At 38.4% G+C, this 16,216-nt stretch overlaps 1 protein-coding gene across 1 annotated transcript; it reads right to left on the reverse strand.

The window, feature by feature from the left end:
• Window positions 1-4,965: 4,965 nt before the first annotated feature.
• Window positions 4,966-15,896, reverse strand: LOC142140381 (speedy protein 1-A-like). Its single transcript, XM_075198156.1, has 6 exons — window positions 15,091-15,896; window positions 11,746-11,879; window positions 9,841-9,899; window positions 9,299-9,384; window positions 7,736-7,895; window positions 4,966-6,266 (listed from the first exon to the last, which is right to left on the reverse strand). The coding sequence occupies exons 1-6, from the start codon at window positions 15,099-15,101 to the stop codon at window positions 6,075-6,077; spliced, it is 642 nt and encodes a 213-aa protein (XP_075054257.1). The 5' UTR covers window positions 15,102-15,896; the 3' UTR covers window positions 4,966-6,074.
• Window positions 15,897-16,216: the final 320 nt, after the last annotated feature.

Here is a 16,216-nt window from a genome sequence, read left to right on the forward strand (position 1 = left end):
GAGTAGCTGGTAGCTTTGGCCACTATTCCCTCCTCCACTATTAAAATCACTCCTAAACTGCCTCTTAACCTGTCATCTTTTGAAATATTTTTGACTTTTCTTGTGATGAGTTTGTAACAGAGAGACTGTTCTAGATCTTGAAAGGAAAAGCAAATAGTGAAACAGCAACAAAAAACGTTCGAAACACTGTCTCCTGAGGTGTTACACTAACTGTTAGGATGTTGGACTGGGAGAGTATGTTGTGAAACTGTAATTTCTTACGCTCAGGTTGTTTGACAGACAGGTTCCAAGTTTTGACGGCCAGCATCATGTCCTTAGGGGTAACAGAGAGACACTTGTACCCATTCCATCCACTGCAGAGGAGTCAACATCCGGAGAAGTTTTCAATTACACTCGTGAATCTGTTCTGGGAGACCCCGATTGCAGTTAACAACACCTGAGCCAAGGACTTTACAAAGACTGTTGTCCAGCATGAAGTAGCAGTTTTTCCTGTTTTTCTCTGTCCAGTGTTTCTCTCATCTCATTCTGTTTTCAGGACAGTCAATTCTTTCAATTGTGAACAAGTGACCGAGGCTGGTTCAGGTAGTGATATTGAGGAGTTGGGGATGAAGCATAAGTTGAACCCCTGAATTAAAGTCTATTCAATTCAGGGGTAAAGGAAAATTTGTTAACCTTGGAGCTCGGAGACAGTGTGAGGGACTATTGTCTTAGGAGTATTGTGTCCGTAAGTACTTTTGACCCCATAGTTGAAGATGCATCCAGCGATGCCAGTCCAGTAATATTCGGACTTGAGCATAATTGATCCTTGAGAATAATTATCATTCTTGAGTGGGTAAGGTTTAGACCAGACTGAGTGTTGGGTGTGCTCTCACGTGCCTCAGTGATTTTACCAAGTAGGATTAGTTCTCTTTCCACTAAATATTCCTGAGGTACCTGAATTATGGGGTGGGAGGTCAGTAGGGGAACAGTAATACAGCTAGGTCCCATAGTTTGGAGTCTCCCAATATTCGGCAGACCGATCACTGTTTCACGTACAAAGGAACTTGAGTATTGGGAGACTGGGAAGAATGAACAGACAATAGCCCGCCCCACAAGTGTTGATGAAAATAACTGCTGATATTATTAGAGTGTATATACTAACTCGAGTTGAAGGAGATCGTAAATGACATTGTTGATAAACATAGGATGATAATGTTGGTGAACATGCATTATTTAAATGTTGTCTGAGGTAAAAGACATGCTTCGGACAGATGAACATATTAGGCATGAAGAACTGTAGTAGGATATTCTATATTGTTGATACATGTTCTATCGCACCCTTGAAGGGCATACAAAAGGTTATCTCCGAGTTTCAGAGGTATATGTTCCGTAGTAAAAGAAAATTGTTTCTAGGATTGTGACTCTGACTTTTATGGTAACCTGACTGGTATCCTCAGACAGTGTGGTAATACATAAAGAGGGGACATACATCACAGAAAAATGAAACGTACTACTGAAATCCTGCAATAAAATCTTTAAGATAATAGTTTTGTGCACTATCAATGGGCAGAGCTGTCAAAGTCAAATAATTGTATGAAAGAAACTATATTGATTAATATTGGTTTACCGTGCGCTTGCGATCAGTACTGTGTTGTGACGCAATCGCACGATAAATAACGCACGCATACTCTTACACTTACACATTCACTTGTACATAGTTAATTTTATAATAGTTACAACCCACAGTTTTTATGAACAGATGTTATTGAGTTTATAGTTAAATATTATAAGGTTATATGTAGTTCAGTGTGATCTAAGGTTCAGGTTACAGGAAACATATCATGTTTGGTGTCTTTCTAATCCCCTATTTATCTTTAGTGATCCGGTTCCATCAGCTATAAGATCGCACTTCGTGTATGCTAGTTATGGTATATAGGGAATTAGTGATCAGAATGGTATTGTGTATATAATGTAAATAGACCAGTTTAAACTAGCTTTCAGCAGAAAGATTGGTATGCATCTGATTGGAGAGCTGACCCCCACCCTTTACGGGTTTATCCTGTCCCCCTTATGTATGGCAGGTTGTCAAGCCGACATAGAGGGTCTAGCCGAATACTCCCTGGCCCCTTCCACTCAGAAGAAGTATCAAGCTGCTTGGATCTAGTGGAGCAGTTTCCGAAGCCAAGGCCATGGTGGTGAGGAAGGTGGGTACAAGCACATGCTTGCTTTTGTCTGGGCAGGTTTTTCGAGAGGGTAGGTCTAGAGCTGCAATGGCAGCGACACCGGCAGGGATATTGTTCTTCACTAGGTTGAAGAGGCCGATTGAATATACGAGGAGTTTCTAGATCTCTAGGGCACTCAGGGGTTGGGCGAGACAGATCAGAGGAGACGCATTAGTGACTCGTTGTTAGGCAGTCTGTTGGCGACTATCCCAAGAGTGGCACGTGACAACTATGAGGTGGCTTTGTTTCGCACGGCCTTTGTTATGCTATACTTTGGCGTTTTGCGGGTGAGCGAGCTAGTTGCTTCCTCCAGGTCCTCCCCTTGTCAGGCATGCTGGGGCAGCATCTGATTATATCTGCCGATTCGGTGTGTTGCAAGGTGAAAAAATCTAAATCGGATCAGCTGGAGTGAGGGCGTTGGATTACAATGTTCCCTAGGGTGGGTTTCTCTTATTAAAGTTATTTTATCGTTTACCAATAATCATTGTCTATGCGATTTGTGTGATTCCAACTCACAAAGCGATTTATTAGCAACAGCAAAAGAATAACAATTAAATAAATAAGTACAGCCGATATATATATGCAGGCGCCCTGGATCCAGCTTACAGTCATTCAATCCTGAAGTCTATGGTCAAAGAGACTGTTGGCCTCAGAGCTCCTGCCTATATACAGTTGAAGCTACATTGAGTACAATACAGATGATTTGGCATGTTTTCAGGACAGTCCAGATTAGTGTAGCTGATAGGTCAGTTCACACAACACCCTCCAAGGGTGGGAGTCAACTCTACAAGGATGCCCCAGGGTGCAAAGCTCTAAACCTCTCCATCTGCCCCCTGGATAACGCATCCACCAACTCATTCTCCAGTCCAGGCACGTGACTAGCTTGAAAGCAAATGTCGCAGGCCATACAGCGCTAAACCAACCTCAAGAGCATAATCAGTGGAGATGACGTGGCCCTTTGCCTATTGATCGCCTACACAACCCAGAGGTTGTCACACCAGAAGACTATTTGCTTCCCAACAAAACTGCCTGACCAAGGTTCTATCGGCACTATTGTTGGGAAAATCTCAAGGAGTGTCAAATTAGCCATCCAGACAGACAGTACCCACTCCTTAGGCCACTTGGCAGCACACCACTCACCCACAAAATAGGCACCGAAGCCCACTGCCCCCGACATGTCCGTAAAGAGCTCAAGCTCTTGACTAGACACCAGAGGCTCAGGCCACAATTACGCCCCATTAAACTCCTGAAGGAACAGGTCCCAAACCACCAAATCCTCCCGGATCTCCTCCGAGATTGTGATTCGACCAGCTGTCGCCTCTCAAGCTTCCGACAAAATACCCTCTCCATGGGTATCACTCTACAGGCGAAATTAAAACGCCCTAGCACCACCTTTATCGCTCCCTGCAGCTTACTCACTTTGTCCCCCGGTAACCGAGGCACAAGGCCCAAGACAGTATCTATCTCAATCCCCAGGTACAATAACTGGGTCGTGGGTTCCTCCGTTTTTTCTCCCACGATCAGCACGCCCAAAGAATGGAGCAGGGCCCTAACCGCAAACAACATGTCCTCACAAGTCTCGGCCGCCCCGGGCCCAACCACCAAGAAGTCATCCAGGTAGTGGGCGAATCCCTGATGACCCGTGGCCGTGCAGATACACAAGTGCAAGAGCTGAAGCACTCGAGGAATGCACAGGAAGCCGCACATCCCATAGGAAGGCATCTGTCTACATAATAGCCCTCCTCCATCCTGAACCCATAAAGAGAAAATAATGCAGTGGCGGTAAACGAAAAACCGACTTCACGTCGACTTTTGCCAGCAACGCCCTAGCACCAAACTCCAGCACCATGTCAAGGGCGGACTCGAAAGACTGGTAAGTGACCCTACAAAATATCTCTGAGATCGCATCGTTTACCAGCCCCGGGGGAATGAGAGGTGCTGAATAAGTCGGAGCTTAGGAACCACCCTTACCGGTGAGACCAAGCCCCAGTACGGTGGGTTCCGAAAATGTCCACTCATACATCCGAATGCAACATTCTTGCCAACCTTAGCTGCCAACACCTCTGGGAACAAACTGGACGATTTTAAATTCCCACCCCTACCCGAATGAACTAATATTTGCGATGACCATTTTGACATCAGTGATGAGGATGATCATGAGGGTGATGACATTGTCAAAATAGAGGAAGAAGACCACTGTTAGGCAAATGTCCATTAGTAAATTTTTTAAATCCTTATCTAATCTCCAGTTCAGCAACCAGTAACCAATATGTTTTTCTTTGTGGGGACCAAAGCAAATCATGCACTTCAGCCACAGGCATTCCCAGTTGATGAAATGCTTGGTTTGTTATACTATCCAAATCCACTTTAACATATGGGTGGGAGTGTGCGCAGGGTCAAGGGCAATTTTGCACTATTCTACTTTATGGCCTTGGTCTATCATCTTGTGTTAAATGCTCTGCAGTCAACAGTTAGGTATCATTTGTCTGGTATTCTGAAAGTCCACAATATTAAGTGGACAATTCAGGTGTCGACAGTATTACAGGGTTAGGGATACTATTGTCGACCTAATAATACTGTCTACAGTTGAACTGTCAATGTCATTATTGTCAACTTCCAACACTGTCTATATTAGAATGTCTAACATATAAGATGCTTTAGAACCAAAACCAAAACAAAATTCAGGAGTCTGCGCAAATCTCTAAAATTAATATTAAAGGCATAAAGAAGCAAGTATGAGAAAATGGAAAGAGTTTATTTTTTTAATAATTTTTTTCAAGCAAAATGACTTACATTATGAAGACATGCAATTACAGGAATAAGGAGTATTCTTAGTAAACTAGCATAGTTTAAGAGATTATATGCCAGCAATAGCATTCAGTGATGAAGGGTGGGCAGGTCACCAAGGAATACATAAGAACGTGAGAAAGTGTTTCTGAAAATATGTACTATGCTGGTGTTAGTTGTTTTCTACCATCATTATATTGATGTGATCCATATGTTACTTTTATTTGACTAGGTGAAAAGAAATGAAGAGATTACCACACAATTGCATATTTTTGACCAAAAGATTATTAAGCCTGCCACCACGTCAAGGTAGACTCTTGCAGCAGGGCCCTAACCTATCCTGCCTAACATTATTCTTTATCTTCTAATAGTTTATTTCTTTTTTATTTCATATTTACTACATTTTATCATAGTTTTTACTAAAATGATATTATATTTTACCTTATTTTAATCTGTTCAGTATTCTTATATCTTCCTAATCAGCCCACATATTCTAATACTGTCCTATGCAATACAATATTTTATCTTCAAGTAGCTGGATTATTGACTGTTTTAATAATCTATTTTATTCTGTTTAGTTAAATATATTTAAATTTGTCTTTTTCTGATGTATCCTAGCATATACTATCATTATATCTACGTATAAGTGTGTTTCTATCAGTTCATTAAAGATACTTCACTTGCTACTTGCTGTTTATGTAATCTTTTATCTAAATTATTGCATGTCATATTTTACTATAATATATTATCTACCCTATATAATGGTTTTACATTGTACCTAGAATATATGATCTTATTATATCTGGTTTTACATTGTTCCTATCATAGATGATCTTATTACATCTGAGTATTTGTGAAATAAGAGTCATTTAGTTTAATCGTTTGGCCAAAAATACACCTGAAAAAAATCTATAAAAAGTCCCTGCAATCACCGCTGGGCATTGTGTACGACTATTTAATTTTATCACAGTTCTCTCAGTATCTCTAGGATGTATTTACCCTTATAATGTTGTGTCTGTATCTACATGTTTAGCTTTATACTCTATTTCTAAGAATTATTTTCTGATTAATTAATTTGAGTTATGTTTAATTGGGATTCCAGAAAAATGTTGGTATGTTAATGTAATAAAGTGTTACTCTAGGGTAGGCAAAAGGTAAATAGAAGGGCTGAGGCGGGTTACAGAGGTGACAAGGTTTTCTGGCATAATTCCTTATGGCTCCGCCATGATGGTCTTTACGTTTCCTTTGCCAAGCCCAGTGGTGTTCAGCTCTCATCACCTAATAATAAACAATACAAAAAAAACTGTGAGTCAACGTATGGAGCCTGAGGGCCACACAGATGATTTTGAAGGTCACATTTGGCTCACAGTCTGCTGATTGGACATCCATACTCTAGAATAGAGATGCACATCTTGTGGGCTTCAAAATCTGTTTTCAGGGACTGTCAAATATGCAAAACATGCTATTGGGAACCACATTTTTGTTGATCTCCATTGTTCTGGAATACAGTGCTTTTAGTTTATATTGACAATAGAAAATGTTGAAAAAGCTTTCCATTCACAATGAGAAAAGCGTTCCTTTTTTAATTTTACTTGACTAAAAATTTTATGACATTTTTCCAAGTGACAATATGACAATAGCCCGTTGAGCCAATGCTTTACCCTTTAGTTATTCAGAACATTATAATAGGAAATACTAAGGGACACCCCATCTACAGAGGGACAATTTCATTTTGTTTAATGTTCCTTAATGTTAGGTAGTTTACCGTTTTCAATTGCAGAAAATCCCCTAGAAAGACCAGTCTCCCACTTGAATTTATGCTCATATATAGTCGTTTTTACCTCAAATAACCATAATTTATTTTTTACAGCTGAAATGCCCATCGGTAGCTATTTGCAGCTGAAATGCCCTATCAATAGTTATTTACCTGTCAATAACAATTTCTAAAGTGAGAGAACTCACTTTTATGTCAGCTTGACATTAAGCACTACCAGGTAGGTATTACAATTAATCCACCACTGTGCCAGAGTTTCCCATATGCTATAACTGTGTCAATAGAGCCCAATGTGAAATTGCTGTGCACCGATCCCCACACACATTACATCAGTCTATAAGGAATCCCATCAAGTGACATCACTGAGCCAATTGTCCCCCAGGAGACCCACTAATTCTGGCTGTGTGTATAGAGAAGGTGGTAGGCAATGGAGGCTGTGGGTGGACAATATGCTACTCTCAGCTGCAGCCCTTATTTGTCTACATGTGGTGCTACATTCTTCCCCCATGCTGTATGACAACTCCATTGACATGAGATGTGAGGTTGCCTTGAAGAATGTCACATGGTGTCATTAGGAAGCACGTCCCCTCATCCTTGCTCCAATCTGGGAGTCAATTACGTGTATTCTGTTGTACCCAGTCGTTGGCGGTACAGTGCTGACAGCTGTGCACTCATTGAGCAGTGATAGGAAATTTAAAACTGGACAAAAGTACACACAGGACAATGAGCCTGGAACCCTGGGGCACAGTCTAGTAATTCCACTGTGTGAATATAATTAAACAACATCCTTGTGTAAAGTGTAATACTTATTACTATTCCAAATTGCTTTGTAAGTTAATTTTGTAAAATTGGAGCAACATGTTGTTTTCAGATACATTATACTGTACAATGCTTATAAGAGATGCTTTTCTGCTGAACCCCATAGTGGTCCATGAATTTCTTCTACTTCTACTTATCCTACTATTTTACACACCTCTTCACATTGCTCCAGAGTCACAAGTGTTTGGAGCTGCATTCTGACCCACATGGCTTCGGTATTCTTCAGGAACATCTGGAATGGTATAAGTTGTGCAGCATAGGAATAGATTGTGCGGTACCATGGTTCTTCTTCTTCCATTTTATTTGCAAGCAACCTACAGAAACAGAAGACCATAAGGAGTAGATACATATCTGTCATACAGCCACCAGGTGTATAAAACATATGCAGACTATGAATACACTGTGGTGTGGAACAGACAGAGGTGTATTTATCATATACATAGAGTCCTCTTCTGGAGAAAATGCTCTAAAGAAATCTTGTTACTCTGATTAATGTGTTAATGAGATTTCCACCAACAATAACCACTCCAGTATTAATTTATCATGTATCCAACACAATCACTGTTCTGTTAGTGACATCTCAGGATGACATTAATAGAAGGAATGCATTGAAAAATATTATTAGTAAATAGATTTTAGAAATAGATGGCGTTGTTCTTCTGCCAACACAAATAAACAGTATTTTATGGGGGAAGGGCAGACATAATATAACATATTTCATATCTACAGTGCATATTTTTCATATCTTTATTTTCACTTTTATTGTTAGTCTAATAACATTGAGTACAAGGGGAACAGACAGAAATATAACAATAAACCAACAATTGAACATATATAAAGGTTCAGAACTAAACACTAGATATATCGAAAGCCTAGTGAATTATTCTTACTAAATAGCTCACTAGTGGCTATTAAAAAATATGAATCAAAGTCAAAATACATTACGTTAGGAATACAATGGTTTGTGTGATTATTAAACTGTATGATTGCATTAGTGGAGCAGGAAATGGTAGAGAGTATACATAGAAGATGAGCAGGGGGTTGTTATACAACGGGGGATTGGGAAGGACAGAGGAAGGAGCTGAAGCCGGGGGTTTAATTTATTGGCAATAGATATCTTTTATTGTGTGCCTGGAAGGTATGTGGTAATATCAGGGTTTCTAGTAACACGCGTGTGCTGGGCCCCCTGCACATGCTCAGAGGAGAACAGGGGTATCTTGAGCTATAAGTAACTTTTACCACTCTGCATTTTTTTCTCTATCACAGCTTAGTATCGCTCAACTGATAAATTAAAGTTGAAGCACTGAGATAAGTATATGTATATTGTCACTATAAACTGAGATAAAAGATTAGACTTATGGCGATGATAAGTCTTTCAATATTAAATATACCCCAGAGTGCTGCCCTGTAGTGCTGAAAGCTGCCTACATTTCTACTTTTATAGCATTATAGTACAATAGGTAGAGTGAGGGGAATCTTTCTCATTATGTTTTACATATCCTGTACGTTGCTGTGATCTGATATCATACCCGTAGTTCCTGTGTCATTTGGGAGTTTCAGTTTAGTTCAAACACAATATACTTTATTGTCTGGACAGGTAGTAAATGATTTTCTTGGTGACTACATAAACCATGACCCTGGCTAAAACGTTCTTCTGGGACATATTTTATGTTGTATTCCAGTTGTATATGACTAGACAACGAGGGTTAATACTTACAGTGCGGAGTAAAAATTGACACAGGTGTATTCCCTCACAGATAGGCCGGCTCTCCGGAAGTACACCAACACCATTGATAGTAAGTACTAGAATACAAATACCAGTTACATAGTCAGAATGGAGAAATGCATATGTATATCCTCCAACAGTCCTATTGTCCACTGGCTCGGTTTCATTTTCTTTGGTAAAAAGGCTGAGTTCCCAAAAATTGGCGTCATGGCTATAGGAATTGGGGGCATCGATTTGGTGGATCTATATGTGGGCTGAGCAGATCAGGGACAGGGCTTAAAATGTCCTGATTTTCAAATCAGGAATGTAGGTGAGTGTATAAACACATTACAGATAACCTCAGACACAACACAAGCTCTTGCTGGAAGAGACAGTCTTTGGTAACCAAATCCAAACAATCAGACATTAACTTTCACTATGTCAATTTGCACTACCATGGTGAAAGGTAATACCAGACTGATCACTATGTATTACACACTATTGAGTGCAAATGAAATAAAATAGTAATGCTTAAGTCACATTGAAATAAATACCTTGTCTGACATTCTCAGGCACGAATCCATTGTCAGAAAGCTGTAGATGGTAGGGTGCTCTGCAATAATAAGCAAGAAATGTTCAAGTGTTATATGATTTAGTGGGGAATATTTATAATAACTTTTCTGCAGGTAATTGACTGTGAAGAAGAGTTGGTGTTGCCCATAGCTGCCATTCAGACATTTCCTTTCATGTATAAACTACTAGAAAATGACAGCATCTCATTGGTTGATAGGACACCTGCTTTTCTATACAGTTACTTATAAAACAGTATTTAATATGTTATACGTGTAGTAATGTAGCATATTAGACAGAACCTTCCAAAGGAATTTTGTATACTAAAATTGAAATCGCATCATGATACAATGGGTTTACTCTGCCACCTTGGTTTATAGGGTTTTGCTGGTTGTCAGAAGCTAGTTATCACTCACTACTCTGACTGGCACGAATTAGCCAAAACAGCAAATCACCAAGTTTGAGTGCTAACTAGATAGTTACCAACGTGATATCCCCAGTTGTAGGAGGGTATACTGGCACCACCAGGCTGCTTTAAAGGCACATTGAGCCACTCATGCTTCTTGTGTTTGTGTAGCTGCTGCCGCACCTCTTTACTGGTTGTGCTGACTGAATCCTTTCTGACCTCTTACTGTGAATCAAGACTGCAGGGTATTTATTGGCTCAAATAGCTCCTTTAAGTGCATACATACACCATAAGAAAGTAGTGATGTTTGCCACCTTTCTGCACTGCAAACTTTTAGTCTGGGCCCGGAAATATAAACACTAGGTACCTCACCCAAAGATTGTTCTTAAGGTCTAGGACCCCCTCTCAGCCAAATTTGGCTTTAGGGCATTTGGATCTTGAAGTAGATAATTGTATTTATTTTTACTTACAATTACTTAGTACCTCTAATATAAAGTTAAATTGTTTCCCTCCTTATATGTGGGGTGGGGAACAGACCCAACAAATGATTTCTTTTGGTATTTATTTTTGGAGAGGGTGATATTATTTGAAGATATAGCTGTTGTTTTTATATTTTATCATTATGTTGACATTGCTGCTATTTTGTTTTGTTGTTTCCCTCTACATGTATTGGGGCCCTTTGTAGCCTTTCTCCAAATTCACCATTATACTAAAATATAAAGATTAGTTGAAATGTTTCTCCTTCTAAACAAGAAGCTTTGTGGACTCCTTTGTCTTGAATTTGGCTTCCAATTAAAAAATTGCATTATGAAACATATAATGTGATTAAGAAGCTAAAATCTCAATTTACCACTGGCAAGATAGTAGATATAGGAGCATTCCCAGAATGTTCCCATTGAAATCCCTTGCAATGGCGCATACAGATGATGGACACCATGGTTTATCAAGGGACTTATGTACTGAAACCTGAATATGGGGCATTCTCATTAGAGGCACATTTGGTAACTCTAAAAAACATACTAGTAGATTAATTGGCTGCTATCAAAATTGACTCAAGTCTCTGTCTGTCTGTGTCTGTGTGTGTGTTATGGAATTTAGACTGTAAGCTCCAATGGGGCAGGGACTGATGTGAATGAGTTCTCTGTACAGCGCTGCGGAACTAGTGGCGCTAAATAAATAACTGATGATGATGATGAAAAACAGCGTCTGTCAATGCATAAGGTGATATTGTGTGATAAACAGTTGTACACGTTCTACTTCACACTTTGAAATTATTTGTTTTTGAAAATTAATGCATAAATATCCCCCCATCGGTGCTTGTCCTACTGCTAACATTTTTCTGCCAGATTTCCCATGTTCCACAGCATCAGTGTGGATGCATTTTGCATAACCAAACTTATTGTTTACCAAGTGTCTATTGTGGCCCTAATAAATGTTTGTGTCCTTAATAAATATTAATACATGTTAAGACAATAAGTCGTACCCAGCAATTTGTAAAATGCCGCTTTCTCCACTTGTCCCAGGCTAGGAGAAGGGTCAGCAGTGCGAGGTTCTCTCTGGTCTACATATAGTTTCCTTTTCTTTGCAGAGTTCAGGTTGTCTTCTGTTGTCTTTCTTCTAATGAATGAAAACTTATTTTTAAATTAAACATAAGTGATTTAGCATTTATAAATGCACCGTATAGTTCAATGTTATATGCAGAATTGCACCTAATACCTCACCCTAGCACATGAGGGCCACATGCTGCTTTTGGGAACTGCAGATGTAAAATGGACATGCAGCTACTTTGCAGGATTGCACCATGGAAATGCACATGGTGAAAAGAATAAAAATGTCACTTTAAATTTCAGCTACTAAACTTTTACAACTATCTCCTTCTTTAAATGTAAAATGTTCCTTGTACTATTTGTTCCATTTATGTTGTAAATAAATAATGAGAGTGAGAGGGCACCAGACTGTCAGTATTTCATGTGTTATTTTTGTGTGTGAATATTTATATCACATGGATATTGGGACATATAATGCACATACCAATATCTAATGTACCTGGATGGTTATAAAGTCGTCCCACATTTTGAGGGTCATATCGGCACACTGAGTGCATGGATGAATGCTTTATTTTTACATTTTTATGGAGAATATTTACTCTATAACTGTCTATACCCGGATAGTTACACATCTATAGACTCATGTAATAGAGTGTGTAATACCCTTACAGCGCTACATAAACCACTTCTGCAAATCAGTGAGTTGCAACCTAACACCTAGGTATAGATAACAGATAGAAAAAATGTATAAATCACCTTTTTGCGCTATGGTTTCCCAAACAAGACAAAATTGAGTGGATATTGGGAAAAAAGAATAAATAAATAAAATAAAAAATAAAAAAATAACGAGTATACTTATTGTTATTGATGTGAAATTCGATTCCCTTCAGATGATCATACACAAGTTTTCACGTTGGCAATCAGACCATATAGAAAAAAAGAGAAATATATAATAGTGTAACACTGTAGAATACAAATAGTATGTATCTCTGAGTCCAAATGATATATAGAATATCCAATCCTATTGTTGCCTTCAATCAATATTTCACCATAGGTAACAAAGTTATTTTTCCAAGTTGATGTATGATGTGGGATGTCCCACAATCCAATCTACTTACAATGTAGATTCTTTAAAATTGGCACTTCAGAATATTAGTCTCCACTCCTCCTTTCTTCTCCGAAATTTCTCAGTAAATATATGGAAGAAAGAGGTATACCTTTTAGGTTGTAGTTAAAAACATTTATTTAAAAAAACATACATATTCATACCGCGGAGTAATGAGTGGTCAGCATTTCACATGTAAGTCGTCCCAGCGGGCAGATCACGTACACAGACAATTATCCACAGGTGAACAGTAGCGTCCCGATAGCTGCACAGTTCTAAATGAGCAAAACTACACGCTGAACAGTCACTGGAATCCCCGTCTGAGCGAGTCCCGTCTTGGCCGGCACACATGGAAGGAATACAGCAGCAATCACCAACTAGTTTCGATCCTAGTAACTGGATCTTTCTCAAGGTAATGAACATAGCGAGCTGTGTCTTCTTTTATAGGTCACTGTGATCACATGATCGGATCAGAAGATGTAAGGAAGCGCCAATTTCAAACAAACATTGTTTCCATTATATAAACATTCATATGTCATAACAAAGAAAGATATATACTAACAAGTTGTCATATACTTCATGTTATATTGAATTTATACGGTACAGCAATAATATAATTAATTCCTGAAATAAGATAAATAAAAAAGAGAGAAAAATATATAGGTGGAGTTAATTCATTATAAAAAGCATTTCAACTCAAAATCTTTATTTAATCCGGTTGGTATCAAGGTATTAAGTCTAAATATCCACATCATTTCTCTCTGAGATAATTTATTACTAATATCTCTACATTTCCAGTCTCCTTGCACTAGGTCTATGCCTATAAAGTTCTTTATATCCCTAACATCACATCTGTGGTGGTCTTTAAAATGCATGGATAGGGAATGTTGCTCATATCCTATTTTGATGTTCCGAATGTGTTCATATATGCGTCTTTTTAGGGGACGTGATGTCTTTCCCACATAACATAATCCGCATTTGCATTCTATTATATAAACGACATTGCATGAATGGCATGTAATAAAGGAATCTATTTTATACAAATTGTTATGAACAATAAATTCTTCTATTTTGCTATTACTATGGGTGATTTGTTTACAGGGAAGACACTGTCCACAGCGATGTTTATATAATGGAAACAATGTTTGTTTGAAATTGGCGCTTCCTTACATCTTCTGATCCGATCATGTGATCACAGTGACCTATAAAAGAAGACACAGCTCGCTATGTTCATTACCTTGAGAAAGATCCAGTTACTAGGATCGAAACTAGTTGGTGATTGCTGCTGTATTCCTTCCATGTGTGCCGGCCAAGACGGGACTCGCTCAGACGGGGATTCCAGTGACTGTTCAGCGTGTAGTTTTGCTCATTTAGAACTGTGCAGCTATCGGGACGCTACTGTTCACCTGTGGATAATTGTCTGTGTACGTGATCTGCCCGCTGGGACGACTTACATGTGAAATGCTGACCACTCATTACTCCGCGGTATGAATATGTATGTTTTTTTAAATAAATGTTTTTAACTACAACCTAAAAGGTATACCTCTTTCTTCCATATATTTACTGAGAAATTTCGGAGAAGAAAGGAGGAGTGGAGACTAATATTCTGAAGTGCCAATTTTAAAGAATCTACATTGTAAGTAGATTGGATTGTGGGACATCCCACATCATACATCAACTTGGAAAAATAACTTTGTTACCTATGGTGAAATATTGATTGAAGGCAACAATAGGATTGGATATTCTATATATCATTTGGACTCAGAGATACATACTATTTGTATTCTACAGTGTTACACTATTATATATTTCTCTTTTTTTCTATATGGTCTGATTGCCAACGTGAAAACTTGTGTATGATCATCTGAAGGGAATCGAATTTCACATCAATAACAATAAGTATACTCGTTATTTTTTTATTTTTTATTTTATTTATTTATTCTTTTTTCCCAATATCCACTCAATTTTGTCTTGTTTGGGAAACCATAGCGCAAAAAGGTGATTTATACATTTTTTTTACATCTATAGACTCAGTTAGTGATATTATGTGTCTGCATAATATTTGACACTATACCCACAGCTAACATCATAATGTTTTTAGCCTCTTACCAGAGTGACCCCGTCTACTACTCCTCCCATAACCTACTATTTGTAGTGACTGACTTATTGCACTTACCTCCTGTCCATTCTCAGCAACTCCGTCACACCCGGCAAATAATGTCAAAGAAGTTAAAAAAGAAGGTGGGGGTTAAAATGGGTAATAAATATAGAAATATAGGGACAATCAGCACGATACACTATAGTATACAAGATTAAATACTAAACAAGTAAACTAAAACCACAATATATGTTATAAATAAATGCTATACTACAGATAACTTAACAAATCTAATTACAAATATACTATGTAATAAAATATAAAGATATATATATATAAATATATGTATAAAATCAGTAATATAGTATACAATACGCAGATAGTAAATCTCTCAGTATAGCAATGAATCCAAGGTTCGCCAGTCACAGTGATGTGTGAGCTGTCTGCCACCAGAGCTCACGGCCAGTTTGAATATATACAACTGACGTCACCTTGACCACCTGCCATGCAGTGATGATGACTGAGGTTCTAATGCTGTTGCCATGGCGTCAACTAGACTTAAAGGGCCACTAGAGCTAAATTGCTGCATTATATAAAGGAACTAATAGTAACATTTACACATTTACATATCTAGCTAATCTATCAACTCTATTTAGGAACCTATCACAAATTTGACATGAGACAGTGATTATGGTTGAAGACTTTGTTATATGCACTCCAGTCTTTCTGTTTTTAGAACTATTGAAAGTCACTGCAGCTAATCTACAGTTATCTAAACTTTCATTAACAATTCATCTATTTTAGGTCCCTGATCATGGGCATTTTCGCATCAATTCATAAATGGTATCAGCAGTGGTGTAACTAATGCCACTGCAGAGGGTATGGCTGCTATGGGCAGGGCCAGTTTAAGGGTCACATGGGCCTAGTTAGCGCCTCCCTCCAACCACCTACATCTCCCTCCCATCTTCCCTAACATGCATACAGCACTAACTGGTTCACTCAGCATTTAAGGAAAATGATGAGTGGGAAACATGTCACAACTGCCCCTCATGTGGGCACAATACATTATTTACAGAAAAAATAGTAAAACAAGAAAAATATAATATGGGGGACACTTTTCACCTTAACAGTTTGTGCAAATCCTGCCAAACTTACAGTAATACTCTTATGAAACTAGTGTTACCAGATACCATTCAAACTTTCA

This window comes from Mixophyes fleayi, chromosome 2 (assembly GCF_038048845.1).
Source record: "Mixophyes fleayi isolate aMixFle1 chromosome 2, aMixFle1.hap1, whole genome shotgun sequence".
NCBI classification, from domain to species: Eukaryota; Metazoa; Chordata; class Amphibia; order Anura; family Limnodynastidae; genus Mixophyes; species Mixophyes fleayi.

Coding starts and splice junctions, on each gene's coding strand:
- LOC142140381 (XM_075198156.1), bottom strand. Junction 9,900..11,745: donor GGCATTTTACAAATTGCTGG/GTACGACTTATT, acceptor TTATTATTGCAG/AGCACCCTACCATCTACAGC. Junction 7,896..9,298: donor GTCAATTTTTACTCCGCACT/GTAAGTATTAAC, acceptor CTGTTTCTGTAG/GTTGCTTGCAAATAAAATGG.